At 42.3% G+C, this 15350-nt stretch overlaps 1 protein-coding gene across 1 annotated transcript in view; it reads right to left on the bottom strand.

Moving 5' to 3' along the window:
- Positions 1–11793, bottom strand: part of LOC132805813 (uncharacterized) — a 47918-nt gene extending 36125 nt beyond the window's left edge. The window contains exons 1-4 of the mRNA XM_060821098.1: positions 11616–11793; positions 6965–7163; positions 2863–3194; positions 1725–1870 (exon numbers count right to left, since the gene is read on the bottom strand). Coding sequence (XP_060677081.1) covers positions 1725–1870; positions 2863–3194; positions 6965–7163; positions 11616–11665 — 727 coding nt within the window. The 5' untranslated portion in view covers positions 11666–11793. The remainder of the gene's footprint in view (positions 1–1724; positions 1871–2862; positions 3195–6964; positions 7164–11615) is intronic.
- Between the last annotated feature and the right edge of the window lie 3557 nt (positions 11794–15350).

The raw sequence follows: 15350 nt of genomic DNA on the forward strand, positions 1-15350 counted from the left end.
TCCCCTTTGTTCCATCCTGTGCCGCTCTTCTATAATAATGACGACGTATCATACCTACACTAAAAAGCTCTCACTGTGGGGAAAAGGGTGAGGAATTGGGTCCCATCCTCACAAGTCAGTCTAATTGAATTTTCAGATTTTACTTACCTTATGATGGGATTGTAAAAACAGGAAACCAGATGCTGTAGTGCCAATGGCCCTCATTATAATATGAAAACCTGGTCACATTGAACTTGGCTGACACATCACAGGAAGGCCCAAAAAGCCCATGGCAAATTAACGAATGAGAAAAGAACTGAATGTGAGGTGGAACTTGGCATGAACAACATTTGCCCTATTTTTCCACAAAATTGTGCTCTGATTAGATGGTCAAATTATGCCAAAATGACTTGGAAATTTTCCACTAGATCATTTACCGTCTGAATTTTTTAATGCATCGGACAAGTAGTTTTATTATGCTATCTTCAGTTTGTTATCTATGCAAAGCCTATCAATTACATTTAGAATTTGAAACTTTCAAGTCAATATCCCATACCAATATTATTACATTTGCATTGCGAGCAATTTTACCATTTATTAGACACACAGACTTTTGTAGTGAATGAGCCACAAGTTTTCAGTCAATGTTCAACTCATCTTGATCCCAGTGAGAGTGTGTTGCTGGGTAAGCACAGCAGGTCAGGCAGCATCCGAGGAGCAGGAGAATCAAATTTTGGGCATAAGCCCTTCATCAGGAATGAGGCTTGTGGGCAGGGGGGCTGAGAGATAAATGGGAGAGGGGGGTTGGGGGGGGGGGGGGGGGGGGGGGGCGGGGGTAAGAAGGTAGCTGGGAATGTGATAGGTAGATGAAGGTGGGGGAGCACTCCACAACACCCCCCCCCCCCCCCGACCTATCACCTTCTCCCCCACCTTCATCTACCTATCACATTCCCAGCTACCTTTCACCCCCAACCCCACCCCCCCATCTCTCAGCCCCCCCTGGCCCACAAGCCTCATTCCTGATGAAGGGCTCATGCCCGAAACGTTGATTCCCCTGCTCCTCGGAAGCTGCCTGACCTGCTGTGCTTTTCCAGTACCACATTCTCAACTTCCATGTCCAGCACCTGCAGTTCTCACTTTCTCCTCATCTAGATTCCAGGACTATGTCGCAATCCATGAGACTGAAGGACTCAGAATGGGAGAGACCTTCTGACAATTGAAATCAATCTTTTTAATCAATATTATTATTCTAAAAGCAAGCTTACAGTATACAATTTTACACTCTTGCTTCATCTTTTCATTTACCACAATAATGGATTTTAAATTTTAAACTCATCATTAACACTGAACATTTTTTTTCTTCTGCAGAACAGAAAACAGCCACACCTTCAGTCAAGCAATAAGAGAATGACACTGACAATTAGCATGAAGCAAGAGTTATGCTTTTCCTAAAGGCAACTGAAAAGCAATATAATTTCTCTTTTATTCAACTTTTGTGTTGTGACTCAAGGGATGTCACAGCATGGGAATAGGGCAAAGCTTCCACAATTCTTCTCTCCACATTGCCAATCACATCTGTTGGTAATGAAGGACGGGCAATCCTAATGAAAATGAACTTCAGTTTTGTATATTTGGGTCAACTGGAGGTTACATGGGTCACCCATTTAAATAATGGGTCCATCACACATGTCCCCACATGCATTCTGCCTTCTTTGAGATTGCATTGAAGTATTTATTCCAAATACCTGTATTTGGTTGAATGGTGTTAGTCCGTAGGACCTCTAGTTTTGCTTTTTCTGGTGGCAAAGGTGGCTTGATCTCAGGTGCTGAATTCTGAATGTAGGAACTCTCGGCTTTACATGGAGTGATATTTGCCTGGCAAGGAACAAAGCTGGAGACAGCCAAGAACAGTGAAACTCCATTATTAACATAAGTACTAAACCAGACAGACCAGAAGCTTAAGGTCTTTGAATGCTGTTGATGACTTGAGGACTCCACAATGTTAAAAATATTTCTCATACAATAACCAGCTATGGAAGATAAGAATGATATAGGTTTGTGCTTTAAACTTTATATCATGCAGTTTGGCTGAAGCCATTCTATCTGCTTAAAATAAATTCAAGAAGATTGATACATCACCCTCTTCCCAATTACACAATTAGAAGGCAATGGACTCTATTCTCTGGCTATTAGTTCAGGAACAGATTCACAATCTACCTGTTTAGGCTCACTTGTAAAAATAAAGGAGGATAATTTAAAATGCTGAAGGCAACAAAGTGACAAACTGTGAATCAACAAGGTCAACCTCCAATTCATTTTACAGCAGATCAAAGTTCACATTTGTATTTTCACTAATTAATTTGTTCTAACAGTACATGAATTAGCTCTTTGTGCCCTGTTGACCACATTGCAGTCAGCTTGTGCAGGAAACAGAAGATAATTAGCCATGGTCCAAGAGAACTAGAGGCATCTCTCTCTGTTAGAAAGAGACTAGTGGTGACTTACTTTGAGGGGCACCACATCACATCAGCATGGGACAAGACAAGAAGGCAGTCCTTCATGAACTATCAAAGCTTGGAAAAGGATTGAACCTGCACCATTAGCATCATTCTGCATCAAAGTCTAGCTACCTGACCTAACCAACATTCACAAGAGCATATACATCTGGAAAAAGAGTAGCATGTCATAGTACAACATTCCACCAATTTATTACCAATCAGCCTTTTACATGACTTTACACCTTAAACTAATTTTAGAAAGATGTAATTAATGATAAAGCCTTATGAAATACTGGTTAAGTAGATTATGGTATATTTGATTTACTGCTCCCTTTCATAAATACTGAGGAGAGAGAGAGAAAAGTAAATTATTTTATATACTTACTCGTTTTCTTTGTTTGCCATCTCATTCTGGTCAAGCTTCAGCATTGCAATGCTAGAACCCAAGTCTCTGCACTCTTGGTGAACTGTCGGCTTACAGCCTTGGGTCTGGATAGGTTTTGATTCAACTACACTCTGATCTGTAGCTACGATTGCATTATTGGCACCGACTAGATAACTTCCCTCAGATTCAGCCAACTCTTTCTTGGTTATTGCAGATGATGTCATTCGCATATTATGATCTGTGCTCACAGGCTGAGTTGATTTGGCTCCCCTGGATGTTGCGAAGGTAAATGGAATTGGCTGAGTGCAGGCCTTTTTGGCAGTTGTTTGTTTCTAAAATAATAAATTAAGTATAATAATATCCAATAAATTATCAACCACCTTTGGAATAAAACCATTCAAATTAAAACATGACAATTCACTGAATTCAGCCTGTCAATTTAGACACGTTAAGCAATCAAAAGAAGAAATTAAATGCAGGGAATTTTCCATTACAGTATTTGCTGCAGATTCTCAGTCTAGAATACAAATACATAACCTGGACTGCAGCAGAGCTAACTCAAGAAAACCTTTTGAATGCTAGAGAAAGACATCTCGTTTTAAAGGTTCTAAATTGTGGTGCACAAAATGCAAGGTAATAAAGTCTTTTTACAAGGTTTTATTTAAGCACCATTTCTCTGAAAGAAGAAAAATGTTGCTGATGCTTTTTGTTTGAAATTTGGCATGCTTCTATTTGTCCAGACGAGTCCAAGGGAATTATAATATCTATACTTAAGGAGAAGAGTGAGCTTATTGGGTGGCAAGTTGACTCTTATTGGCTGAGACATTGTATGGAGAAAAGCCACAGGGAACTATAGGTTCCCCACGCTCCTGGGTAATTCTAAAATGTGCAAGCCTTGAAGATATTCTTTATGTTTGTAGAGAATGAGTTCCTGCATACAAATATATGTCACTTCTACCAGACACAAATATATACATTATGAACAGAATTGATCCTCTTGAAATGGTTGCTGGAGTAGCTTTTTAAAGCATTCTCAGGATTGTTCAGTTAGTGTTGCCCAATCATATCAAATCAATAAATGTTTTATTTTGGGTCTTGCAAGCCTGGGCTGATTGAGTACAAAGTTTTACACCTTGTTGAATTACCAGGGAATTTGGGGAGTTTATAGTTCCTTGTTGCCTTCTCCTTGACAAAACGTCAGCAAACCAAAGTTGACTTACTAACTAATCATCAACCTTTTCCCCTATAATATAAATTGTTGTGGTCATTTGAAATTGGCAATTTTATGTTTGTCCCTATGAGTGCAAGGCAAAACCTGGGGCAATATGTCTCTCTCCGTTCAGCGAGATTTAAGTTGTAAACTACCATTTTTATAAATTATCCATCGGTATTAATTTCAACTTAGTGAGTCAGAAGAGTGAACACAAGGCAGCTCCATGTCAACTTAATCATTGTAAAACACGTTTCAGGTAATTTTAAAATCTTGCAAAGGATGGGGCACGGCAGTAAACAAAACAGAGGTCTTAAATGTCATATTTTGTCAACTTTGCTAGGACAGTGATGGGAATGCTAAATTGCATCTCCATGTCTGAAGGAGGTAGGGTGGAAGAGACATGATAATACTTGTGCTCCTGCTGGAAAACATGCATGCAGACATCAAGTCAAGGATAGGATTAGCTATGATTGTTTGAACACATAGAAGGAAAACAATGTCCTACGCATGCTTAAATTAACATGACTCCCCCATTAAGTGATCAGAAGGACAGTGGCAGTCATGGAACCTCTAACTATTGTAAACTAACACCTTGTGGATAGAATTAGGAAAAAGGAAGCATGATCCAAGTCTCAGGTGTGACCAATACACCAAATGTTTAGACCAAACTCTCTCCTAAACAGAAGAAGCAATTATTCGAGGGGGGAGATTAAATTCTATAGGTGGTCTTGTTGATGACTGAAGCCCTTTATGCAATTATGCATGATCAAAATTCATTCACACTGCTTCCACGTAATAATAACCAGCTAGGAAAGTGCAAAACAGTCGCCAAACATGTAGAAAATTTGTACTTTAACAGTTTTACTTTGAACTAATAACATTATATAATGTTCAATAAATTGATGGGGGCTTTGTAAAATCTTGTATTTTGATATTTATTTGAAATATTAATACCGCATTGCACTGGATTATCAGCCAAGATTTATGTGCTGAAAACCTGGAGAGGAATTTGAACCTGAAACCTTGCGATTTACAGACAGGTGCTACCAGTTGAGCCACAGCTGACACAGACTTCTATTCACCTCTGACCCAGCTTGACTTAGAGATGAAAATCCACCTCAACTTGGAAGGGAACTGCAGGAATGTGCACCTAGCTCCTGCTTGATATGAACCAGAGCATAAAAGGTTTAGTAGGTGGCAGCATCTCATTAAACAGTCACAGCTGGAAGATGACTAGCATGTGAAATCCAGTGTACAAAAACATTTCATTTTCCATCTGGCTGAGGAGTGGTCAATCACAGCACACCAAAATCAAAGTGGAATTGAAATGATCATTCCCACCACTAATAGCCTTCACTGTGTGCCACAAAATAAAAATCATGTACAGACAAAGCATATACAGAATACATTTTTTCAAGCAAGTTGTGAAATAGACTTTGCTCATTTGGTTACAATGATCATTTGCAGAACAGCCTGCCAAAGACAAGCTTGTTGAATGGTTAAAATCATGCTTTTCATGCTTCTTTGAGGTAGTATTCTTGACTTTGGCTTTTACTTTGGGGGTCGACACCAAAACTAGACTGACTGATGTATATACCTTGATTCTCACACAGTACAAGTAACATTTGCATTATACAAATGCTCGGCAATGGCCATCTCCAATAAGAGATAATCTAACTACTGCCCTGTGGCATTCAATGGCACTACCATCATCGAATCCCCCACTATCAACATTTTGGGGGTTACCATTGACCAAAACTCAATTGGATTTACCATACAAATACAGTGGCTACAAGAGCAAGTTGGAGGCTAGGAACACTGCAGTGAGTAACTCCCCTCCTGACTCCCCAAAGCCTCCACCATCTACAAGGCACAAGTCAGGAGTGTGATGGAATACTCCCCACTCACCTAGATGAGTGTAGCTCCAATAACATTCAAGAAGCTTGACACCATCCAGGACAAAGCAGCCCGCTTGACGGGCACCACATTGACAAGAATCCGCTCCCTACACTACCAACACTCAGTAGTAGTGTGTACTATCTACAAGATGCACTGCAGAAATTCACCAAAGAACTTTGGACAGCACCTTCCAAACCCACAATCACTTCCACTTGGAAGGACACGGGCAGCAGATACATGGGCAACAGAACCACCTGTAACTTGGAATCACCATCCTGACTTGGAGATATATCGCGGTTCCTTCACTATCACTGGGTCATATTCCTGGAATTCCCTCCCTAAGGACATCGTGGGACTGCAGCTGTTCAAGAAGGCAGCCCACCACCACCTTGCCAAGGGCAACTAGGGATGGGTAATAAATTCCAGCCCAGACAGTGATGCTCACAGCCCACAAGAGAATTAAAAAAAAGTTATGTTGACAGATGCTCTCAGCAAACATGGCTCTCACCAGGAATACCAAGTCAAAAGATTATCTCATTTGTATACAAAATGGACAGATTGGAGCACTTGAAAGAATAGATAATATAAATAAATTGTTCAATCTTTCCTACTACAGAACAGCGTCACCAGAGCCCCTCAGTGAAAGATTGATTGCCAAAATTCAATAATTCTTTTAAAATTAAATGTCTTGGGTTTAGGAGATGAACATTCAAACTTTCCTCATGGGTATAATTGGGACCTAAAGTGTAATTTATCAAAACGTTCCTTTTCCTTTGCATACACCTACCCTATCAAATGCTAATTTCCTTGAAGACTTATCAGGTCACCAACCATTCATCTCTTTTTGAGAAAAGAATCCAAGCCTGTACAGAAACATGTCCCACTTCTGGAGATATCCATATTTAAAAAAAAACTTCCCCAATATTACATTAAAAATCAGCCAGCTCTTGAATGCATAGCAATGTTATGTGTGTTGGATAATACCCTTACCTTCAGAAATTTTTTATCCCACTGTTGATGTAACTTTTTGAAGTCTGGAACAGATTTCACTTTTAACTTTTTCACCGGTATAGGTAGCTTACTGCCATGCACAGCAGCTCCTTTCTCTGGCCTCACTGGTCTTGGACAGTTTTCTTTGTTGGCCACAGTTGGCTTCACAGGTCGAGCCTTTTGATTGAGACACTCATTTCTGCCAAAAGATCAGACCGTTATTTTCAGCACCAAGTTCTGTAGTGCATTACACTGCACACTATATCAAAACAAAATGATGGCAGATTACTTTTCTATCAGGTAACAGCGTACTGAAAATGATCATCAAGCATATGGGTACCTATAGCATTTATGGAGGTTTCATCAAGTACTTAACAATTGGAGGGGTATTGCACATGTATTGCCTGCAAAGTCAACATGGGATCCAGGTCTCTTAAGCATTAACTTGATAGATTCCTCCCCTGCCACCAGGTTGGCCAAGATCACAGGATGAATATGCAGTTACCATTAGAGATAGTCAGCATGGCTTTGTGAGGGGTAGGTCATGCCTCACAAACTTTATTGAATTCTTTGATGATGTGACAAAACACATTGATGAAAGTAGAGCAGTGGATGTGATGTACATGGATTTTAGCAAGGTGTTTGATGAGGTTATCCATGGTAGGCTCATTCGGAAAGCAAAGAGGCACGGGATATGGGGAAATCTGGCTGCCTGAATACAGAATTGGCTGGCTCATAGAAGACAGAGGATGGTGGTAGATGGAAACTACTTGGCCTGGAGCTCGGTGACCAGTGGTGTTCTGCAGGGATCTGTTATGGTGCCTCTGCTCTTTGTGATTTTTATAAATGACTTGGATGAGGAAGTGGAAAGGAAGGTTAGTAAGTTTGCCGATGACACAAAGGTTGGTGGAGTTGTGGATAGTGTGGAAGGCTGTGACAGGATGCAGAATTAGGCTGATACCTGGCAGATGGAGTTCAATCTGGAAAAGTGTGAAGTCAGTCACTTTGGAAGGTTAAATTTGAATGTAGAACATGTTATGAAGATGTGGGAGTACTGTATCTTTAAGAGAGTTAAAAGCAACAGAACTACCTGACAGAACCAAGTGTTCTGAAAAGAAATATAATGTAACATTTGGTCAAACAACTCGATTAACTGGTTGCCTGGAAGCAACAAAACAGATTTGAGTTAGGTCAGTTAGTGGGCAGCATGGTGGCACAGTGGTTAGCACTGCTGCCTCACAGCGCCTGAGACCTGGGTTCAATTCCCGACTCAGGCGACTGACTGTGTGGAGTTTGCACATTCTCCCCGTGTCTGCGTGGGTTTCCTCCGGGTGCTCCAGTTTCCTCCCACACTCCAAAGATGTGCGGGTCAGGTGAATTGGCCATGCTAAATTGCCCGTAGTGTTAGGTAAGGGGTAAATGTAGGGGTATGGGTGGGTTCGCTTCGGCGTGTCGGTGTGGACTTGTTGGGCCGAAGGGCCTGTTTCCACACTGTAAGTCTAATCTAATCTAATCTAAATTAAAAGTTTAAATCTTAAAAGCCAATGACATAATTCGATGCTTTGGGAGTACAAGACTGGGGAAAGCTGAACAGTTGAGAGGAGATCTACCAATCCCCAGCATGTTAAAAACTGTTTGAAAAATAGCTCTCTTAAAAAGTACCTTTAATTGATCAGTAACCTATGAAGCAGAAATCCCTAAGAAGAATAGAACACCAAAATTCAGAAAAAAAAACTAAAGATGCCTGGTTTTGAGATAAAAAGTTTGGTTTTGTAAATCATAATCAGGAGTTTTATCAGATTAGTATTATAGAAGGGAAGGTAACAGATAGGTTAAAGTAAGGAATTGTAAATAGTTGCTAGATAGTTATTCTCTGTTACAATTTAAGAAATAAAGTTGCTAATTTTTACTTTAACTGGTTCTTGGCTTCTCGAATTTTCAGATTACTGCACAGGATAAATCTTTTCTGTGTTGCTGGTTTCAAATTAAGCAGGGGAGTTTACTCTGTATCGTAACAAATACAGGGTTAAAGACAGGATTCTTGATAGTATGGAGGAAGAGAGGGATCTTGGGGTCCATGTCCATAGATCCCTCAAAGTTGCCGCCCAAGTTGATAGGGTTGTTAAGAAGGCATATGGTGTGTTGGCTTTCATTAGCAGGGGGTTTGAGTTGAAGAACCGCGAGGTTATGCTGCAACTCTATAAAACCCTGGTTAGACTACACTTAGAATATTGTGTTCAGTTCTGGTCACCTCATTATAGGAAAGATGTGGAAACTTTAGAGAGGGTGCAGAGGAGATTTACCAGGATGCTGCCTGGACTGGGGGGGCATGTCTCATGAAGAAAGGTTGAGGGAGCTAGGGCTTTTCTCATTGGAACAATGAAAGATGAGAGGTGACTTGATAGAGATGTATAAGATGTTGAGAGGCATAGATAGAGTGGATAGCCAGAGACTTTTTCCCCATGGTGGAAATCGCTATCACGAAATAGGGGAGATGTCAGAGGTCGGTTCTTTACACAAAGTGATGGGTGTGTGGTATGCACTGCCAGCAGTGGTAGTAGAGTCAAATACATTGGAGGCATTTAAATGACTCTTGAATAGGCACATGAAAGTTAGTACAAGGAAGTTAGTCTGATCTTAGAGTAAGATAAAAGGCTGGCACAACATCAAGGGTCAAAGGGCCTGTACTGTTCTGTGTTCTATGTAAAACACCAAGCCACACTGTACCAAATACATAAATCCTCTCTCAGACCATGGTCTGTTTCCAGTAAATGATGTGCTTAATCCCAAGGTGTCGCCACTTAGCTTGCAACATCCATTTGTCTATTTTCTTGCTTGCAGTACCCTTTTCTAATCTCAGGTTAGAAATTAAACAGAGATACTGGCAAATTGCAACAGAGTGATCATTTCTCAGCAGAACGCTGACAGTGTCATTGTTAGGCTTTGAGGTTTGGAACTCAGGAGTGCAGTAAAGAGTTATATGACTAATGACAGGGGAAAGCCTAACGTTCATTGTTTTGTATGATAAGACAAACACTGTAGACTTAACAGAACTTAATAACCAGTGTTTTGCATGCTAACTTGCTGTGAATTGCTGTTTACTGCTCTGGAAACAGTTGAATTAATGATTTGTGATTCCATAAGGCCATAAGACATAGGAGCAGAAATTAGGCCATTCAGCCCATCGTGTCTGCTTCATTCAATCATGGCTGATAAGTTTCTCAAGTTTTGTCATTCTCCCACTTTCTCCCTGTAACCCTTGATACTCAAGAACCTATCTATCTCAGTCTTAAATATACGCAACGACCTGGCCTCCACAGCATTCTGTGCCAATGATTTCCATAGATTCACCACTCTCTGGCTGAAGAAGTTTCTCCTTGTCTCTGCTGTAGAAGGTCTTCCTTTTACTCTAAGGCTGTGCCCTCAGGTCCTAGTCTCTCCTACCAATAGAAACATCTTCCCAACATCTACCCTGAAGGCCATTCAGTATTCTGCATGTTTCAGTTAGATTCCCCTCCCCCCATCCTTCTAGAATCCATTGAGTATAAATCCAGAGTCCTCAAAACGTTCCTCATACGTTCATCTCATCTCACCAGGTAGTTGACTGATGTGACTCCTGATGAAGGGCTTATGCTCGAAACGTCGAATTCTCTATTCCTGAGATGCTGCCTAGTTTGCTGTGCTTTGACCAGCAACACATTTGCAGCTGTGATCTCCAGCATCTGCAGACCTCATTTTTTACTCTGATGTGATTCATTACATCATCCAGCCACCATTCCACAATACTTCCCCTCCTTTCTTGATCTTATTAAGCATGTGCATTTCCGATTTCTAAGTTTTGAAGAAAGATACAACCCCAAAATATTGACTGTTCTGTACACAAATGCTAACTGACCTGCACATTTCCAGTCTTTTCTGTGTAGACATAACCTACAATTTTCCCATCTCACAAAAGCACAAATACTGCAGATGCTGGAAATTTGAAAAAAAAGGAAATGCTGGAAGTAGGTAAGACAACATCTTTGGAAAGAAACAGGACATCGTTTCTTCAATCTAAAATATTAACTCTTTCTTTCTTCACAGATATTGCCTGACCTGCTGAGTATTTCCAGTACTTTTTGATTCTCATTGTGCATTTTAGATTTGAATTCTTTTAATCGCTCGCCCTCTCTCACGAAACATCAGCAAGGTGGGCCTGAAGCTAAGTTTCTGTCTATGCTACTCTCAAATCGACTCTGAAAGGCACAGGAGTCTAGATTAGAGTGGTGCTCGAAATGGGCCAGCACCCCAATAGAGATTGCTACAATTACATTCATCAGCACCTCCATGGGTACTTACGTTTAAGAACTGAGCCCAACAACATACTGTATATTAACGTGCATACACCACGATGTATTTGCGTCAGAAGTCAAATGATAATGAAACAAGAATATTAGATTTTGCAGAGGGGATGTACACTGTTTAAATGGCCATCTTATGAACTGCTGGGTCCTCTTTCTTTCGGTTATTTTCGACGTACCGCGATCAGTAATACAAATGAATACGGTTGACCTGACGGGTGGAATGTTATTCTAACCATGTCTGGTCAGGGACTGTCTCAAGATAGAAACAACAAAAGGCTACCCCGATCGGTCCTACTGGATATACTCACCTGGGAGCAGTCGAACCTGACTCTCCCCTCATGGTAGCAGCAGCCATCATTGGCGAAGCTCGTTTTTTTTAAAATAATCAAGATCTCTCCTGTCTGCACAACTTCTCCTGATAGCTTTACGTTTTCTGATCGTAATGTTTAGTTAAGCACCAGCCAGCTGAACCCACAGGTCAAGGCGACTCGCTTCTTCCAAAGTTAAATCTTCCCGTTCAGTTCCTAAAAAAACATTGAGTACTCGATTGGTCCGTTTCTCCGCCGAATGGTCCAATCAACCACCGTGGAGCAAAAACATCACCGGGGCAACCCGCCTCGAGATTGTCAAATTCTCGCGAGATTTCTTTCGAGCTCTTGCCAGCGGCGGAGCGTGAGTAAAACTTGTGTCATGAAGTTGTCCATGAGAGGTGGGCATTAGAGAGGATGGCATGCATTGCGCACACTGGGCATGGTTATATTATTTGATTTACATGTTTTCTTTATGCTTTCATTACAGTCTAGATTGTTGTGTTTGTTTTATTTTATTCACCCATGGGGCGTGGGCATCGCTGGCTGGTTTGCCAGCATTTATTGTTTTTCTGTAATTGCCTTTGAACTGGATGGCTTGCTAGGCCACTTCAGTGGGCGGTTAAGAGTCCACCACATTGCTGGGGTCTGGAGTCACACGTAGTCCAGACCAGGTGAGAATGGCAGCTTCCTTTCCTGAATGATAATAGTGAATCAGATGGGTTTTTCTGACAATTGACAATAGATTCATGGTGGTAAAAACAATGACTGCAGATGCTGGAAACCAGATTCTGGATCAGTGGTGCTGGGAGAGCACAGCAGTTCAGGCAGCATCCAACGAGCAGCGAAATTGACGTTTCGGGCAAAAGCCCTTCATCAGGAATAAAGGCAGTGAGCCTGAAGCGTGGAGAGATAAGCTAGAGGAGGGTGGGGGTGGGGAGAAAGTAGCAGAGAGTACAATGGGTGAGTGGGGGAGGGGATGAAGGTGATAGGTCAGGGAGGAGAGGGTGGAGTGGATAGGTGGAAAAGGAGCTAGGCAGGTTGGACAAGTCATGGGGGCAGTGCTGAGCTGGAAGTTTGAAACTAGGGCGAGGAGGGAGAAGGGGAAATGAGGAAGCTGTTGAAGTCCACATTGATGCCCTGGGGTTGAAATGTTCCGAGGCGGAAGATTAGGCATTCTTCCTCCAGGTGTCTGGTGAGGGAGCGGCGGTGAAGGAAGCCCAGGACCTCCATGTCCTCAGCAGAGTGAGAGGGGTAGTTGAAATGTTGGGCCACGGGGCGGTGTGGTTGATTGGTGCGGGTGTCTTGGAGATGTTCCCTAAAGCGCTCTGCTAGGAGGCGCCCAGTCTCCCCAATGTAGAGGAGACCGCATCAGGAGCAACAGTTACAATAAATGATATTAGTGGATGTGCAGGTAGGGGTAGCCATGGGCATACGTATGGGCCCCAGCTATGCCTGTCTCTTTGAACAGTTGTTCTTCCGTAATTACACTGGCTCCACTCCCCACCTCTTCCTCAGCTTCATTGATGACTGCATTGGTGCCACCTCATGCTCCTGTGAGGAGGTTGAGCAATTCATCAACTTCACCAATACATTCCACCCTGACCTTAAATTTACCTGGACCATCTCTGACACCTCCCTCCCCTTCCTGGACCTCTCCATCTCCATTAATGACGACCGACTTGACACTGACATTTTTTACAAACCCACCGACTCCCACAGCTACCTGGGTTATACCTCTTCCCACCCTATCTCTTGCAAAAATGCCATCTCGTATTCCCAATTCCTCCGCCTGCCAGGAGGACCAGTTCCACCACAGAACACACCAGATGGCCTCCTTCTTTCGAGACCACAATTTCCCTTCCCACGTGGTTAAAGATGCCCTCCAACGCATCTCGTCCACATCCCGCACCTCCGCCCGCAGACCCCACCCCTCCAACCGTAACAAGGACAGAACGCCCCTGGTCCTCACCTTCCACCCTACAAACCTTCGCATAAACCAAATCATCCGCTGACATTTCCGCCACCTCCAAAAAGACCCCACCACCAGGGATATATTTCCCTCCCCACCCCTTTCTGCCTTCCGCAAAGACCGTTCCCTCCATGACTACCTGGTCAGGTCCACGACCCCCTACGACCCACCCTCCCACCCTGGCACTTTCCCCTGCCAGCGCAGGAACTGTAAAACCTGTGCCCACACCTCCTCCCTCACCTCTATCCAAGGCCCTAAAGGAGCCTGCCACATCCATCAAAGTTTTACCTGCACATCCACTAATATCATTTATTGTATCCGTCGCTCCCGATGCGGTCTCCTCTACATTGGGGAGACTGGGCGCCTCCTAGCAGAGCGCTTTAGGGAACATCGCCGAGACACCCGCACCAATCAACCACACCGCCCCGTGGCCCAACATTTCAATTCCCCCTCCCACTCTGCCGAGGACATGGAGGTCCTGTGGACTTCAACAGCTTCCTCATTTCCCCTTCCCCCATCTCATCCTAGTTTCAAACTTCCAGCTCAGCACTATCCCCATGACTTGTCCGGACATGTCCGACCTGCCTAGCTCCTTTTCCACCTATCCACTCCACCCTCTCCTCCCTGACCTATCACCTTCATCTCCTCCCCCACTCACCCATTGTACTCTATGCTACTCTCTCCCCACCCCCACCCTCCCCAAGCTTATCTCTCCACGCTTCAGGCTCACTGCTGTTATTCCTGATGAAGGGCTTTTGCCCGAAACGTCGATTTCGCTGCTCGTTGGATGCTGCCTGAACTGCTGTGCTCTTCCAGCACCACTGATCCAGAAATAAATTCATGGTCATTGTTTGATTCTTAATTCCAGTATGCCCCTTTAATTTGAATATGTAATAAAGTCATCCTAGTTGACACCAGAATGGACGGGTCTGTTGCAGGGCAACTGTTTATAGTCACTGGCCCTTGGTCTTTTGGCAGCATTTTTGTTTCACTTAGAGTGTAATAGTACTTATCCATAAGAGTGTTAAGGGGAGATAACATCTGCTACCTTACTGGTAATCCAGATGGCCAACGTTCATGTACTAGTTCCATGTATTTATACAGTATTGTGAAATTTGTGTTGTCTAACATGAATTGATGGGTCAAGAATTTTGGCAATTGGATAAGACTCTGGATTTGAAGTATACATTTGCAACTGTGAATTTTGGCAGAAGTTAAAAGTCTGATTAGCAATGAGGATCAGCCCTTGTTATATTACTACTGGATGCATTCAGGGACAAGCGTACAATTCCTCTGTTCCTGAACTCCTTTGTGCCATTTTCCACCAGACTTTTTCATAGGAGCTAATGTATGGACAAGAACATGTACTTAGGATAGACTCAATGATATTCTAAGTTTGCTGGGAATGGGTTAATACAAATTTCAGTAATTTTTGTAACATTTTTCTCATTGTATGTAATTCATTATTAATGAACAAGACAAGTATGTAAAATTAATTTACTTTTGGTATTAACAATAAAGTGAAAGTGAATGAATAAACACAGGATGTCAGATCACAAAATTTGGATAGAATGGTTTAAGATTCTGGCCTTCCTCAGACTTATTGATGTGTTGATCATTTTGTTTCACCCAATAACTTTGCATGTTTTCAAAATTATAGGTTGTCAACCCTCCAGGAATGCCCTGGAGTCTTCAGGAATTAAAGATTGATTTTCCCAGACATTGTCAACCTATGAGAAAAATCAGAGAAACATTGAAAAAAA

This window comes from Hemiscyllium ocellatum, chromosome X, assembly GCF_020745735.1.
Source record: "Hemiscyllium ocellatum isolate sHemOce1 chromosome X, sHemOce1.pat.X.cur, whole genome shotgun sequence".
Classification (NCBI taxonomy): domain Eukaryota; kingdom Metazoa; phylum Chordata; class Chondrichthyes; order Orectolobiformes; family Hemiscylliidae; genus Hemiscyllium; species Hemiscyllium ocellatum.